General features: G+C 44.5%; 1 protein-coding gene across 1 annotated transcript in view; it reads left to right on the forward strand.

The window, feature by feature from the left end:
- MTO1 (mitochondrial tRNA translation optimization 1) overlaps positions 1-17,748 on the forward strand; it is a 32,221-nt gene extending 14,473 nt beyond the window's left edge. Inside the window, exons 9-13 of the mRNA XM_077449611.1 lie at positions 684-888; positions 2,656-2,827; positions 7,216-7,334; positions 13,961-14,118; positions 17,215-17,748. Of these exons, the coding sequence (XP_077305737.1) occupies positions 684-888; positions 2,656-2,827; positions 7,216-7,334; positions 13,961-14,118; positions 17,215-17,373 (813 nt within the window). The 3' untranslated portion in view covers positions 17,374-17,748. The remainder of the gene's footprint in view (positions 1-683; positions 889-2,655; positions 2,828-7,215; positions 7,335-13,960; positions 14,119-17,214) is intronic.

A 17,748-nucleotide genomic window follows, 5' to 3' on the forward strand; every position in this document is an offset into this window, starting at 1 on the left:
ACAAGCAATAATCTATGAATGATTTCTTCTAGTACGCCACCAGATCAGTCTCCCCGTATTTCCAGTAATAACATAAACTGCATACTAAGCATAACAAAAATGTAGATGACAAGAGATGACATTATAAAATTATTAAAATAAGGTATGTGATGAAAGCTGAAAGGGTTTTATTTAAAGATGTCATTAGCATGCTGGTGGAGATGGGAGGGTCAGTTTGAACCAGGGAAGGCAAAATATAAGTAGAATAAACTTTGGCTTTAAATCTCAAACAGAAAGTTGCAAGGTTTACAGCTGAAAGGAAGAACCTGGGGGCCTTGGGAAACACTTTTCTTACATATTTGGCTCATCTCTGACTTCCTATAATGGGTCACTGTACCTGTAATGAGCGATGGGGTAATTGCTTTATTCATTGCTTTGTATGTCTCTGTGCTGTAATTCCTCTAACATGACACTAGGGACAGCACTAAACAAAGGCTCCCTGTTATGGGGTGTGTGGGTTCTCCAAATAATTACAGGCTTATGCAACTTCTGTTATGCTAGAATTCGGTTCTCATCATGTCATCCTTGCTGTCCAGCCGGTGAAATTGTTGTGTAGTTGGGATGAATGGCATCAGGAAACTCCCATGCTGGACTGCACTAAACCGTTTCCTTTTTGTTATTGGATGCCGTGTTTGCCTTGTCAGGGGATCATCGCTGGAATAAACGCCGCTCTTAAGGTGAAAGGTCAGCCCGCGTTCACGGTTAGCCGTACAGAAGGATACATTGGTGTCCTCATCGATGACTTGACCACACAAGGAACCCGGGAGCCGTACCGCATGTTCACCAGCAGAGCAGAGTTCCGCATGTCTCTGCGACCGGACAATGCCGACACACGTCTTACCCTTAGAGGTGAGGGCCTGGAATGTTTTGAATGATTCAGAGAGTTATATCAAAGTGTGTGTGTGTGTGTGTGGCCACTGTTGGTGCTCAGGATTTTATAACTGTCATGGCAAGGCACAGACATCCCCCTAAACTCCAGGGAAATTAGAAAAATACACTTCCAATGGGGCGTCCCCCACACTGCAAGGGTTAAATACTTGTTTTTGCCTAGTGTACCAATAAAAAGCACTTTAATTACCTTATCCCCTCTACCACAGACTCCTCCTTCTATGCCCCGCCAATAACTTCCATGCCCCACCAGTACCAATAAAAAGCACTTTAATTACTGTTCCTCTCTCTCCCACGGGTTCCCCCTTCCATGCCACACCCACACCAATACTTCCTATGTCCCACCAGTACCAATAAAAAGCACTTCATTTGCTGTATCCCTCTCTCCCACAGACCCCCCTCCCCTTCCATGCCCCAACATTACCTTCAATGCCCCACCAATACCTTCCATACCTTCGACGGATGCCTTTCCTCATGGGGAGAGAGAGAGAGACCCTCCCCTTCACTCGATTGGTGTCAGCTGGTCAGCTGACTTAATGTTTCAGTGTCTGCCCCGCCTTCCTACATTCTCTCTCTCTCTTTCTTTCTGGATAGGCAGGGCGGTCCAGACAGTCTCTCTGAGTCTCAGCCTCTTCTCAGCTCAGTGGGCGAAAGACCCCCTCCCCGTGGCAGAACGAACGGCCAGGCAGCGCGGCCACGACGGGTCTCCCGGGCGGTAGATGTAATTGCGGTAGCGCCACCCAAGTAATGGGAACTGAGTTACCATGAGGGGAAGAGTAATCGGTTAGATTACTCTTTGCCCTCTAAAGTAACTGTGTTAAGTAACTCCTTTTTATTTTAACTGAGTTACTTACATCACTGCTCACCAGTACCAAAAAAAAATCACTTTAATTGCCTTATCCTTGCCTCTCACAGGTTCCCCCACCAATACCTTCCATGCCCCACCAGTACCAATAAAAGGCACTTTAATTACCATATCCCTCTCTCCCACAGGTTCCCCCTTCTATGGCCCACCAATACTTTCCATGTTCCACCAGTACCAATAAAAAGCACATAAATGACCTTATCTCTCTCTCCCACTTGCTCACTGCTTACAATCCCCCGCAGCCTCTTCTGTTTGGCGCCCCTGCTGGCAGTCAAAGCTGTGACGTCATCGCATACAGCACAGGGCCATCCGTCCTGCAGATGATTAAGGCCGATCTGTGTATTCCAGTGGCAAGAATCAGTGGAGCACAGTCATGAAGTCATGGAAAGCTGGGTCTGTGAAAAAAAAAAAAAAAGAAGCTACCCATGTAACATATAAGCAAATGGTCTTAAACGTTCACATGCTGCACCTGTGCATCCATGGGCGCCAGAGATTTCTATGTTGAGAGTGTTCTTGGTCTGTACTGATGATCAGGAGTCGGCAGGACCTGCTCCTGACCATGTGACCCTTGTGCCAGCTAATCACAGTGGTTGCCTGATTGGCCGATCCTTCCTGCCCTCCAGGCATACAGACCCTAGAAGGGATGCTGGAACTGAGCGTGAAGGGGTTAAAAACTAGAAATAGAGAGGAGCACAGAAGAAACTAGTTGTAGTAATAAAGCTCTTAGGCTAGGTTCACATATGTGCGGGTCAGGAGAGCGCGCATAATCAGGTTCCCGACTCGCACAGAAACACCATCATTTTTACATTGGTTAGTTCTCCTTTGCGCAGTACGGTACTATATTTTTGTGGTCTACCTTTCAGGATATGAGGAAGCAGGCTGCATTTCTCAGGAGCGGTACGATCGGACACAAGCGACCAAAGGAACCCTGGAGGAGGGCCTGGATGTATTACGTTCTATACAATTGTCACCACCAAAATGGCAGCAACTCGTCCCGGAGGCGCAAATCAGCAACAATCGCTTCGGCATGCTCAGGTAACCCCCAACCCGGATATTGCTATCCATATAGGACTTCGGTTAGTGGATGTCAGGCAGGGGAGATGCCCAGAATTTTTTGGAGTTCAGTTCAGTGCTTTCTCTAGTAGTCACAGATGAGCCTTCTCTGTAGATTTTTTTTAAAATCTGACATTCAGCCTACCCTCCAGTCTTGCACATGTATACTGTACCGGCTCCTCTACTGACATTGATTACTCTGATTTCACTGCACACTGTGAGCATCTCACAATGTACATTAGAAGCAACAGCAAGTCAAATAGGTCCCGCCTCTTTCCTCCTCAGCCTGACTCTCTGGGCCATCCCTGTAACTGGAGAGAAGCCCAGACTGTGAGCTATATGTCCACATCCTAGAAAATCATGTACAACTACCAACAGAATCTGTGATTGTGGATAACATATAGAAGAGAAACTTTATTATTTATGTACCATTAAGAATCTATTACCTAACATTAAAAATGACTCTCCACATAGGGGTTCACAGCAAAGATTCCGATTACAGTTCACATGTGGACTCCACGTGTTTCGGAATCCTTCTTCAGGAGCACATGTGAACAGAATTGGTATACTGGAACCCACTCCTAATCTTTAACCACTTGCCCACTGGGAACTTTTACCCCCCCTTCCTGCCCAGGCCAATTTTTAGCTTTCAGCGCTGTCACATTTTGAATGACAATTGTGCGGTTATGCTACACTGTACACATATGACATTTTTATCATTTCTTTTTTCCATACAAATAGAGCTTTCTTTTTGTGGTATTTGATCACCACTGGGTTTTTTATTTTTTTTCTAACCAAACGAAAAAAAAAAGACCAATGATTTTGGAGGGGAAAAAAAAGTTTTCCTGATTTGTTAGACAATTTTGCAAACAGGTAATTTTTCTCCTTCACTGATGGGGAGCCACTGATGAGGAGGCATTGATGGGCACTGATAGGGAGGCACTGATGAGGAGGCGATGAGGAGGCACTGATGGGGAGGCCGAGTGAAAAAAGAGGAGGAAGGCGCGTGATCTAACAAAGAAATTACTACTATTGTGCATTTGCCCTTGCATGGGCATACTTCATTTTAAATGAACATTTTGTAACCTAGTTTCCATGAATACGTAGTAAATTCTTTGTACTCATCTACTTTGTTTAAGAATAAATTGTATCATTTTGATCCATGCGTTAGATCACACGCTTTCCTCCTCTTTTTTCACCGAGCCTTCTTTGGACCACCCCTGGTCAGTTTAGGTAGCGGGACACGCATGGTCTTCCTATATAACCTACCATCTGAAATTACTACCACTTTACATCAATACTGCCTGCACAAGCGCAGGAGAAATACTTCTTCTGTTCATACCAATACTGATGAGGAGGCACTGATGGGTAGATACCGAGATAGAGGCACTGATTGGCAGCACTGACTGGCACTGTTAGGGCTGCACTGATAATCATAAACTACCGATCATTTGTGGGAAGGCCAAGAGCTACGTTTCACAGCTCAGTCTTTGTGCTGGGAGTGTGCAGTTAGCCTGCTCTCAGCACAGAAACATTGACCGCCCAGCAACGGCAACACATATGTGCAGTGTGTGTGCGTTAAAGCTCACCCTTTTGCCAGTGCACATATGCGTTAGGCGGTCATAAAGGGGTTAAAACCAAAATTGAATATTTGCTGCGCTGGAATGGCTATGCACTGAATAATCTGTATTTTAATCTATAGTTATAGATCGACAAGAATATAATAATGTGCATAAAATAGTAAACATACAACTGGTGTAAAGTGCAAGTGCAAAATATAGCAAAACAAATAATGTGCACAAAATCTGTAAACGCACTACTAAATATAAAGTGCACAAGTGCCAATAAAACTCTGTGAGGTTATATGGACCCCTTAGCCCTTGTACACACGGTCGGAGAATCCGTCGGAATGTGTCCTATCGGACCGTGTCGTCGGATAATCCGACTGTGTGTGGTATGCATCGGACTGATTCCGTCGGACCCAATTTTCCAACATGTTGGAAATATTTCCCGACCAACTGGGCCGATCGGACATACTCCGATCATGTGTAGAGAATTTTGATTGGACCAAGTGCCACGCATGCTCAGATCAAATTCCTACATCAAAGCTATTGGCTACTAGCCTGATTATAGTGCCATCGTAACGAAATTACGTCATCACGTTCTGAAAGATCGGATGTTTCGCCAACTTTGTCCGACCGTGTGTATGCAACAGTTTCGGACAAGATCCGACGGGCAAAATCCGACGGGCAAAATCCGACGGATTTGGTTGTGGAAATCTCCGACCGTGTGTACAGGGGCTTAGAGTTACAAGGTGCCATGCACAATAACACACCAGGAAATAAAATATCAATAATAATAATATTGGATGAAAAAGTGCTAAATGCATACATATGTGATAGCAAACATGTATAAATAAAAAAAACTTGTAAAAAGGTGCAAGTGCATGAACCATACAAGTGTCTCTATATTATTAAAAAACAGTTCTTTGTGGCAGTCTGTCTTAGGCAGTAAAAAGAAACACAAAATGTTGATTGATGTGAGACTAGATGCAGGTGACGTGATCTCCAGTGATCATACTATGAACATGCTTGTTACATCCAACCGTGGCTTTGAATCATGCATAAGTGAAATCTGGAAACCCCCTGAGGAAGATACACCACACCCTGAGTATCGACACGCGTAGGGGAGGGGCCAGGACGGAGCGAGAGACAGTACACCTGCCTAAAGGAGATACAAACCATACCTATACTGTTTACAGTACTTTATTGAGCCTCATGAAGTATGGTGCACTGACGCTCCTTACACATGTGAGTACCCCGGCGGGGGAATGTTATTTAACTTGTCTATTCAATTCTGAAAAACGGTATTGCACTATTAGTCTTTTTCCTTTTTTCATGCGCTTCTGAGATCATTGCATTGAGGATACCACTGATCCAGTGTAACAGCTGAGAACCCTATAGTGGTTCATATGCGTGTTTTGACTCAGTGTAAAAGCTGGTCACATGCTCTGAGGTGAGCTTATTACCATAAGGGGTTCCCAGATTTCACCTATGCGTGATTCAGAGCCACGGTTGGATGTAACAAGCATGTCAATAGTATGATCACTGGAGATCACGTCACCTGCATCTAGTCTCACATCAATCAACATTTTGTTTTTCTTATCACAGCCCAAGGCAGGCTGCCACAAAGAACTGCACAAACGTATGAGACGTGTTTAAAGAGGAAGTAAACCCTGATGGGTTTACTTCCTCTTTTTTTCCCTGCAAAGGTAAAGCATAATGGACTACTATGCATCGCATAGTAGCCCATTATGTGTCACTTACCTGACACAGGAGCCAGCGAAGTCGCCGCTGTCCCCTGTAGTCCGCCGCATCCATCTTGCTGGTGGCGTCTCGCAGCTCCGACGAATGACAGCGGCGAAGCCGCGATGACGTCACTCCCGCGCATGCGCACGGGAGTCGCGTCTCGCAGCTCCGCCGCTGCCATTCGGCGAAGCCGCGATGACGTCACTCCCGCGCATGCGCACGGGAGTCGACAAATTAGGCAAATCCATTCTTGGACTTGCCGCATTTAGTGCGCCGCTGTCTACGGCGCATGCGCCGTAGACAGCGGTGCCCATTTTCGGGCAAATATCTCCTAAACCATATAGGTTTAGGAGATATTGCTTGGACCTACAGGTAAGCCTTAATCTAGGCTTACCTGTAGGTCAAAGTGGTTTGAAAGGGTTTACTTCCTCTTTAACGTTTGCAGCTTGTTAGTGGCAGATAGATAGGGGGTTCTTTAAAGTGGTTGTAAACCCTTACAAACCACTTTGACCTACAGGTAAGCCTAGATTAAGGCTTACCTGTAGGTCCAAGCAATATCTCCCAAACCTACACGGTTTAGGAGATATTTGCCCAAAAACGGGCACCGCTGTCTATGGCGCATGCGCCGTAGACAGCGGCGCGCAGGCACACTGAGCGCGGCATTTCCAAGAATGGAGCTGCCGCGCGTGTCGACTCCCGTGCGCATGCGCGGGAGTGACGTCATCGCGGCTTCGCCGAATGACAGCGGCGGAGCTGCGAGACCCCACCAAGATGGATGCGGCGGACTACAGGGGACAGCGGCGACTTCGCTGGCTCCTGTGTCAGGTAAGTGACACATAATGGATGCGATGCATAGTAGTCCATTATGCTTTGCCTTTGCAGGGAATGAAAGAGGAAGTAAACTCATCAGGGTTTACTTCCTCTTTAAGGCTCGCAGGATTTAGTTGTTTTGTCATAAAGGGGTTAAGTTTTCACTTTTTAGAACTTAGCAGATCTGTGTGATTATGGCGATTCAGATCTTTTATTTTGTTTCTAGCCTTGTTTGATTTTCTCTTCCTCTAGTGCCCTTGATGTGCTCAGGTATAATGGAGTGGAATCTAGTACTCTCTTCAGAGTGTTTCCTGAACTTCTGCAAAGATTCAATGAAAGGCCAGACATAGCTCGGCGGCTGAAGATAGAAGGTAAGCTTAAATCTGACCTTCAGTCTTGCACAATTGTACCGACTCCTCTCCCGGACTGAAATGGCTTATTCTGATTTCACTGCACACTGTGAGCTTCTCACAATGTGCATTAGAAGCTGCAGCAAGTCAGACCGACTCTGCCTTATTTCCTGGCTGGAGGACGTCCAGCGTTCTGTAGCCCATTCTTCCCCAGCCTGACTTTCCCTGGTCTGACACTTTCATTCATTAAATGTTGTTTTAGTTATGGAGGCTCAGCATCACATGCGGGCATTTCCTAGGTTGGTCTGCATATAAATAAACTTGGAAACTGGTTATTGTGATTTTTGTTGGTGGTTTACATGAAACGACACTAAATTATGTTAAAATTTCAACATTTATTTCAACATACATAAAAACACATATTTAGCTCCAATAAAAAATATATTTGCATTTAGGCTTCATTTTATATCAGTCTTGCTTTACACAGTTATACTTTGATGGTAAATCCTGACATGTTTCACTCTTTAGGCTTCTTCAGGGGATATTTTGTCTGCAGAACGTTCCCAATGTAGATTATTATGCTACTTGGAGAAATTGACTGGATAGAGCAAAGACTTCTACTCCCATCCAGGCAGGTAGGGTAGTATATGACCACAGGAGATATATAGAGGCCCAGTAAGTGCAAACCTCACAGATGGTATGGACTTGGTGTGCTGTAGGCATATCTTGCGGGGACTAAACATGCATTGATGTGGCTACCAGCAGCATATAAATGCAGCTGCATAGAAATGCCCACTCCTCCAGATTGACCTGCAACCTATCAACTGGAGGGACTGTCTGCATTCAGGTAAATGTCAAATGGCAATATCCTATATTGAAATTACATGAAACCGCTGTCAAACAGCCAATGCGTTTTGGCTGTCAAGCCTTAGTCATGGTCTGATGGCTGAAACGCGTTGGGTGTTTTACAGCTGTTTTGTCAGAATCCATGAATCAGACTGAGACAGAAGTACAGTTAAAATACACTTGTTTAATAATAAAAGTAAATAGAAAAACCTAGTCAAAACATAGCCAAAGTTTGGTAACCAGAACGGATAGTCAGACAAGCCAGAGATTCAGGAAGGCAGGGATCAGCATAGTGGAACAGCAAGCAGGATCTGGAGCAAGAAGGAATGTCAGCCAAGCAAGTCTTTAACAGGAACGCAGGAGATGAGTCTCTGTGATGTTGACAAAGGCAGAGATCATCTGGACTGGACGGCTTAAGTAGGCAGGACTGATGAGCAGGATATCATCAGTAGGTGAGTCACTGTGGAGAGAGATGGGAGCTGGCAATTAGCCGACAGCTGAGTGGCCAGCCCAGAGAAGGAATGGCTGAGCCCAGCCCTGACTTGTTTCATGTCATTTAAGTAAAGGATATTACAATTTGATGTTTGCCCGGGTCCTGGCAGTCCCTCCAGTGGTTTACAGTACACCGAGGCATTAGCAGCCTTTCAGTCTGAGCCTTGGGTGGAGCTTAGGACTGAAGAAGCACCGCCACTACACCTGTTTGCATCCACCTCCATCAAGCCATTTTGATATTTTCATAACTCCTCCCACTGCTTGTATCAGGAGTGAGGGCTCTTGAGAGGAGTAGCGGCAAGAGGGCTGTTATGGTTTTTTTGGAAGCCACATACAACACTCTGGGTCTAAAATAAGGTATGTAATGAAAACAGGTTTATCATTTTCATTAACATGTTGCTGGGGCAGAAAGCAGGAACCACCGAAGGCAAAATATCAGCAGATTAACCTTCAGATCCATTTTTACTGCTCTGTCACACTTTATGGAGGACACAGAAGCCTGAACATCGCTCTCTGCTCATACCCTTTTTTTTAATTGCAGCTGGTTAAAGGATATCTATAGCTACAACTTTTTGTGTTAGTTGTGAACACAGAAGGGAAGTGTTAGAACAGGGGTTGGCAAGCTATGGCCCACGGGCTGCTCCCGCCGCTAAACGTCCGGCCCGTCAGTGCACGTGATGATCAAGTGCACCCGGCCTGTGGACATTTTTTTGTAGAGCCGGCGCTTGGCTTTCTTGGAATAACAACTGATGCGGCTAAAAAGCCTCTCGGCTGTTATACCCAAGCAGCAGGAGAGGGTGTGCCCCCCTCCCGCCGCCTTCCGTGGCTCGTCTGGGCTCTTCCGTCCCACCGGGAGCCCCGAGTGACCGGCTGGCCGGAGACCTGAATAAAGCCGGAACCGCCTTCGATCTGATCTAGTAACCCGGAAATTTCATGTCACTTCCGGTTTACAGAAGCCTTAAAGGCGCCAGATTTAAAAAAATTACAGTATTCAAAACGGTGCAAAGGAAGGATTTGGGGTCTTATAGACCCCTGATCTCTCCATAAAGAGTACCCGTCGGATGCCTATTACTGTCACAAGGGATGTTTACATTCCTTGTGACAGCATCAAAAGTGATCAGAAAAAATAAAAATTAAAGGGCCAGTGTAATAATAAAAAAAAACTTCACGCGACCCTTCCCTCTGTGCTCGCACGCAGAAGCGAACGCATACGTAAGTCGCACCCACAAATTTAAACAGTGTTCAAACCACACATTTTGAGGTATGATGGCGATCATTAGAGCAAGAGCAATAGTTCTTGTACTAGACCTCCTCTGTAACTCTAAACTGGTAACCTGTAGAAGTTTTAAAACAGTCACCTATGAAGATTTATTACTACAGTAGTTTCTCGCTATTCCATGAGTGTACCCAGTTTTAAAGCATATGTTTGGTATCTTATTATTATCTTCATTTATTAGCAGGTGAATGCGGCCCTCCATGCATTCACATACATTGAACCCGGGCTTTAAGTGGAAAAAGGTTGCTGGCCCCTGGGTTAGAACACGGGTTACAGTAGGAAAGAGCTTGCATCAAACAAATAAAGTGACTTTAGTATCCACAATCAGGGCCGCCATCAGGGGGCTACAGGCAGTACTCAAATAAGGGACCCGAGTGTCCCAAGGTGCCCGGTTGGCCAGGGCCCACGATTCCCACCCCATGGGAGATGGAGGACCCGGCTGAATCATCACCCAGCATTGTCCAGGGTGGGGGTGGAGACACAGAGCCTGCAGTCCAGAGCCTGCAAAGACATGCAGGAGGAGCCGGCTTGTAGATCTTCTTCAGCGGTAAGCCAGAGTGTTGTGAAACTGAGTCCCTGTCTCTCTTTCACATAGATTACAAGCAGGCAGCAGCTTGCACACAGTGCGGCTCCTCGGCTCTGGCTCCAAACACCTAAGTGAGTGAGGTGACCATCCATGGCATCATGCAGTGTGGAGTCCACAATAGTAAGATTCCCCAGTCCCCATTTTGGGGTGAAGATCCTCTGAGGCCAGGTACATGATCAGGATAATCCAATGATCAGTCTGCCTGTGATCACAGGCCCATGCCCATCCCATCTCAAGGCCAGCCATGGAAACAAAGTTTGGGATTAAAGGGAACCCATTTACTGGTGCAATCTTTATAAGATTTCTTTGTGTACACTCAGCACAATGGCTAATGCTGCAGTTGCTGCACACAATCATGGGTTCCCTTTAAATGTAAATTATATTTACATTTAAATTTAATTTAAACATTTATATTTAAATGTAAATGGGTAGAACTGGGGGAAAAAATGTGTGTCCCATGCAGTGAGGCTATGCCCGCACTGCATGGGTTGCCTGCTTGTTTTGTCCAGGGGTCAACAGAGAGCCTTTACTCACCCAATCCTTTGATCCTCCTGAAAACAGTGCACCCCCACGTCCAGTGGTGGACTGTTCCTGCCATCCTCATATCCAGAGCTGGTCTACGGGCATGACAGCATCAGGAACAGTCCACTGCACACAACACCGGTAGACTGTAGGTGGGCAGGAGTGCCGGGGACTAGTCTTGCGATGGGAGGTTCAGTGGATTAGGTAAATCCGCTCTTATCACCCCTAGACAAAAATGATCAGTTAACCCAAGCAGTGCAGGCACAGCCCCACTGCATGGGATGAAAACATTTTTGCCCAGAGTTCTGCTTTAACTCCAAACTTCTGGTTCCATGGCTGGTCTTGTGGTAGGAAGGTGTGATGGGCCTGTGACCACAGACAAAATTATCATTGATTCTGAGGATTTTGTGATAGAACAAACATTCTGCTTTTTTCCTATTTCAGAATATTTTATTAGGAAATTCCTAATAAAATATTCTGAAATACAAAGTGTACATAATGATTCTGAGCTTGTTGGAGCAGCCTCTTCTTCCACTTACATATCTGGCCTCTGGAGACACGTAAGAACAGGAGGACTGGGATCCTAAATTCTGCTTTAAAATTTCACCAACTAAATGTGAACAAATGTTATTGTTGAATAGTGCCCCTGCTATAGATGTAGACAAGTGTATGTACCTCATGCAGCCTGATTGGAAAACTTCTAGGACAGGGATCCGCAAATTACGGCCCTCCAACTGTTGTGAAACTACACATCCCATGAGGCATTCTAAAACTCTGACATTCACAGACATGACTAGGCGTGATGGGAATTGTAGTTCCTGAACAACTGGAGGGCCATAGTTTGAAGACCCATGTTCTAGGAGATGGCTAAGGACAATGCTAAGAGACATCTAGTTATTGGTGTTCTCCTTCACCACCACAGGAGTGAGCTCTCAGACGCTGAGCTCAGAGCTACCATATCAGGAAAAGGAAAGTGCACGTGGGAGGGTTTGAATCGGAGAGAGAGCGCACTCCTGTGGTGGTGAAGGTGAGCAGTAACTTTGCAACGTCCTGGGAGTGTTCCAGTCAGGCTTCATGAGGTACAAGTATGTACAAGAAACACACGCAAAAGAGCGCACTAGCCTAGTGCATTATTCCACAGCATTAATTTACTAAGAAGATGTCATAGAACGTGCTCACAGACCTGTAAATATTAAATGTTCAGCGAGCTAATCGTCCATAGCTCATAAGTCTTAGCCCTTGTACACACAGTCGGACATCCCGATAACAAAATCTGTCTGATTTTTTTCAGACAGATTTTGTCCGAAAGTGGTGTTGCATACACACTGTCGGACAAAGTTGTCGGAAAATCCAATCGTTCGGAATGTGATGACGTTCGTGCCTTGCGACGGGACTATGTTGCAGCCAGTAGCCAATAGATTTGGTCTCGTAATTTGATCTGAGCATGCGTGGCACTTTGTCCGATCGGAATTCTCTACAAAGGATCGGACAAAGTCTGATCGGATCATGTTGTCGGAAAATTTTATAGCCCAGCTCTCAAACTTTGTCGATCGGATATTCCGACGGAAACAGTCCGATGGAGCCCACACACGGTCGGATTATCCGACAACGCGGTCCAATCGTACATTTTCTGTTGGAATATCGGACCGTGTGTACAAGGGCTTAGACACAATGCACTCCAGAGTTCGAGGGGACCGTATCGGGGCCCCAACTGACTGGCACGTTTTGAAGGGAGCACCTTCTTCAGAGCCAAACTATATATAAGGTATGTAAATGACCTATACCTATAATAAGGGTATTATTCATCTTTAGTCAGAGCTGCACAGTTTGTTTTCTATTTACAGACATCCCTTATCTACATAGGCAGTTTCATGGTAACGGTGAACTATGCCTTCAATTCTGGGTAATTTTATTTATTTCAGGTACTTGTATAGCGCCATCATTTTACGCAGTGCTTTACATATACGTTGTACATTCACATCAGTCCCTACCCTCAATGAGCTTACACTCCAAGGTCCCTAACTCACATTCATACATACTAGGGACAATTTAGACAGAATCCAGTTAACCTACCAACATGTCTTTGGAGTGTGGGAGGAAACAGGAGGAAACCCACACAGGCACAAGGAGAACATGCAAACTGAAGGCAGATAGTGTCGTGGTTGAGATTTGAACCAGCAACCCTTCTTAGTGCCAGGCGAAAGTGCTATCCACTACACCACTGTGTGCCGCCCAGGTAATGTTGGATGGTCAGGCTGGGGGGGCCCAGGCCTAAAGCTGTGTAAGGGACCCCAAAATTTCTGATGGCTGCCCTGTCCACAATGGAGGGGAGTTGTCCGCTATGCAGTACAGGACTAAACTTTTATGATCGTCTTTATTCAGAGGTTTGTTTTGGAAATGTTTGTTGCGTGATTATCAGAAACATTTGTGTAAACTGAACGAAATGTCGCCGTGTGTTTTTGAATGGATTAACTCCTGTATCTTCAGCTCCATCTAGTGACCAAAATTCAGTATATTTTCTCTTTGAGATATTGCAGAGAACACTACTGCATCTGAGCCGCTAGATGGAGCTGATGATACAGGAGTGAATCTATTCCAATAACATACAGTGAAATTTAGTTTATGTCAGAAACATTTGTGCAATGAGTATTTTAGAAACAGACCCCGGAGTCTCTGCCCGTCTTTTATTTGCAGTCTCCTCTCTCTCTCTCTCTCTCTCTCTCTATCTATCTATCTATCTATCTATTAGACTAGGGCAAGAAATAAAGGAAATGTGGCGTAGGGCGTCACGGACAGCAATATACATCTGATTTTCTAACCCTTCCCAACTCTATACATAAAAGGAAAACAAAGTTTTGGGTGGAGTTTGGTTCGGAGTCCATCGTTTATTTGATATGTAAACTTTTCCTTCCGTTATCTTTTTAGCCATGTATGAAGTGCACATCACTTTCCAGCGGAAGGATATCGCTGAAGTTCGGAAGGATGAGTCTTTGACATTGCCAGAAGATTTGGATTATATGAGCCTTGATGCCGTCCTGTCCCATGAAATTCGAGAGAAACTGACGCAGAGTCGGCCGGAAACAGTAAGTTGGTCTTCTATAAGGAGTTTCTACAGTGCGGGGCCGGCTGTGCAGAATCATATCTAATCTCTCTCTCTCTAGATATATATATATATATATATATATATATATATATATATATATATATATATATATATATATATATATATATATATATATATATATATATATATATATATATATATATGTGTATGTATGTATGTGATTCTGCATTTCCAGTTAGGGGCATGCGCTCGCCTGCCCATGCAGCACATACCGATTAGCAGTTCCCGGGCAGTGACTTATGTTCCCGGGACCCGCTGATCGTTGGAGCAAGTGACAGGAGAGAGCTTTGTGTATGTAAACAACACTAAGCTTTCTTCTGACGGCAGTGACGTGATGGGTTTTCTTTCCCTGCAAAGCAGAGAATAAAAACTGACACATCCCCTTAGTAAAAGCACCACACAGTAAACATGGTTAGGCACACATTTAACCCTTTGATTGCCCCAGATGTTAATCCCTTCCCAGCCTGGGTTATTAGTACAGTATCGGTGTATATGATTAGCACTGATCACTGTATTAGTGTCAGAGGAGATGTCAGTGGCAGATAGCCAGTTCCCACAAAAGTGTCAGTGTCAGATTTCCAGACGTTCCGCTATAAGTCTCTGATCACCGCCATTACTAGTATATATAAAAAAAAAATTTAAAAATAAAAATTACAGTTGATACACCATAGTTTGTAGACACTATAACATGTAGCAGAATACATTTTTGCCTAAATTTATAAAGGAATTTGACTTTTTTACATTTTTGTTTTATTATTGGATGTGTTTTATTGCAAAAAGTAAAATAATATTGTTTGTTTGTTTTTTTTTTCAAAATGTTAAGGGCTTTTTTTGTTTAAATGACAAATAAAGAACTCAGCGGTGATCAAATACCACCAACAAAAAAACAAAAAAAAATCTCTATTTCTGGGGGGGAAAAAATGATAGAAATTTTATTTGCGTACAGCATTGTATTACTACGCAATCGCCAGTTAAATTAGTGCAGTGCCAAATAGCAAAAAATGGCCTGGTTAAGAAGGGGGTAAAATCCTCCAGAGGTTAAATTGATTGTAAAGCTCTGATTTTTTTTAAATTAAAATAATAAACATTTATACTTACCTGTTCTGTGTAATGATTTTGCACAGAGCAGCTGTGGATCTTCCAATTCTCAGGTCCTCTTGCCAGTGCTCCTGGCTCCTCCTCCCCCCAGCAAGTGCCCCCATAAAAAGTAGTTTGCTATGGTGGCATTCTTGCATGCTCACTCCCGAGCCCCGCTCTATGTGTCCATAAGACACACAGAGCGTGGATCTGACCCACCCCTTGCTCCGTCCTCACTGGCTGGCAACGGCTCCCGCTGCTGTGTCTGAGCCAATGAGGAGTGAGAGAGCCTTTGCTCTCGTGCACATCGCTGGATCAAAATCAGGCTCAGGTATATATAAGGGGGAGGCTGGGGAAGGGAGCTACTTGCAGAAAGTTTTTTTACCTTAATGCAGAAAAACGCATCAAAGTTTAAAACCTTCTGTCTTTACAACCACTTCAGCCCCAGACCATTTTGCTGGCCAAAGACCAGACCACTTTCTGCAATTTGGCACTGCGTCGCTTTAACTGACAATTGCGCGGTCGTGCGACATGGCTCCCAAACTAAATTTACGTCCTTTTTTTCCCCACAAATAGAGCTTTGTTTTGGTGGTATTTCATCACCCCTGCGGTTATTATTTTTTGCGCTATAAACAAAAATAGAGCGACAAATTTGAAAAAAACGCATTCTTTTTTACTTTTTAATAAATATCAAATATCAAAAATATCTAAAAAAACATTTTTTTTCCCTCAGTTTAGCCCAATACGTATTCTTCTACATATTTTTGGTAAAAAAAATTGCAATAAGCGATTATTGGTTTGCGCAAAAGTTATAGCGTTTACAAAATAGGGGATAGTTTTATGACATTTTTATTAATATTTTTTTTTTTTTTTTTACTAGTAATGGCGACGATCAGCGATTTTTATTGTGACTGCGACATTATGGCGGACACATCAGACATTTTTGACACATTTTTGGGACCATTGTCATTTATACAGCAATCACTGCTATACAAATGCAGTGATTCCTGTGTAAATGACACTGGCAGTGAAGGGGTTAACCAGTGGGTGGCAGTGTAGGGGTTAAGTGTTCCTAGGGGCGTGTTACTAACTGTTGGGGGCTGGGCTTTCTTTTAGTGAACACTGATCTCTGCTCCAATCACATGGAGCAGAGATCAGGATCACTTGTTGCTAGGCAGACCAGGGAGATGCTGTTTACAACGGCATCTCCCAGTTCAGCTGCCCCGTGAGACGATCGCGACCGGACTCACGGGGGTCCCGACGGGCACCCGAACGCTCCGCCGCCAGCACGCGAGCAATGGCAGGGCGGCATTTAAGATTGGACGTACCTGTATGCCAATATGCCTGCCCGTGCCATTCTGCCAACGTACATCGGCGTGCGCCGGTTGTGTTTAACCTGTGCTGGGACTGGCTCCCGATCACGTGACCACTGTGACAGCCAATCATGGTAGTCACATTATCGCCGATCCTTCCCACCCCTCGAGCTTTCGGAACTTTTTAAAAGGACCCTGGGGAGGTTGTAGAGGGCATGAAGGGGTTAAAATAATGTGAATTACAAGCTTATTTACAAATGCTATACCATCCTGTAAATGTGGGTTCTAGTTACAGGGTTGCAGTAATACGCAATAGGAAAATTACATTTTAGCAATTTTGGCTTTGGCTTTTGCTGCTGTCAGTCAAAATTTTAAATTGGAGGGGGGGTGGGGGGAATGGTCAGGGCCAAGCTGTGTTGTCTGTGTCTATAGACACAGGCAGCGCGGCTCGGAAATCAAACATGAGTACCCCCATAGAAAGCACCTTTCCATGCGGGCACTTGCCAAAGAGAAGGAGTTAGAAGCAGCTGGGGACCCTAGAAAAAGAGAATCAGATGCCGAAAACCATTGCAAGAACAGGTGAGTACCATATGACATGTTTACTCTTTTTAATAAACGAAAAACTCAAGCTTTACATTCACTTTAAATTAAACTCTCTTTTATAGATCGGAGCAGCTTCTCGCATTCAAGGAATGACCCCTGCCGCCATATTGAATTTGCTTCGTTATGTCAAATACGGCAACCGGCGAGTGAATAAACAAAGGTCATATGTGGAAAGGGGACCTGTCGTAGAAACCAACACAGTTCAGCAACACCAACTATAGCACACAGCCAAAGGACTGGTCTACAGACTGTTACATGTACTGCGGGGGGGGGGTTACTGGGAGCTGTGGGGGGTACTTTAGTCCTATAAGTTATTGCTGCAGCACCAACTACTGGGAGTTCTTTTTTGTAATATAAAACACACTCGAAGTTCCACTTTAAGCTTTGTTCATGTATCAAAACACGCACAAAAATAAATTTAATCTAGAGAGAGTGCATCCTGCTTCACTGACTGTGCTATAATGAAGTGGAGGGAGGAGACTCCGGCTTCACCGGGAAAAATGTATATCCTTGCGGGCAGGGTTTACTGTTGAATATACTACAAAAAGAAAATGGCTGTCATCTTATTGGCTGATAATAAAATATTGTTCTGTTCA

The sequence above is a fragment of the Lithobates pipiens genome, unplaced genomic scaffold (genome assembly GCF_037356315.1).
Source record: "Lithobates pipiens isolate NorthernLeopardFrog02 unplaced genomic scaffold, aLitPip1_a1.2 Scaffold_22, whole genome shotgun sequence".
In the NCBI taxonomy this organism is placed as follows: Eukaryota; Metazoa; Chordata; class Amphibia; order Anura; family Ranidae; genus Lithobates; species Lithobates pipiens.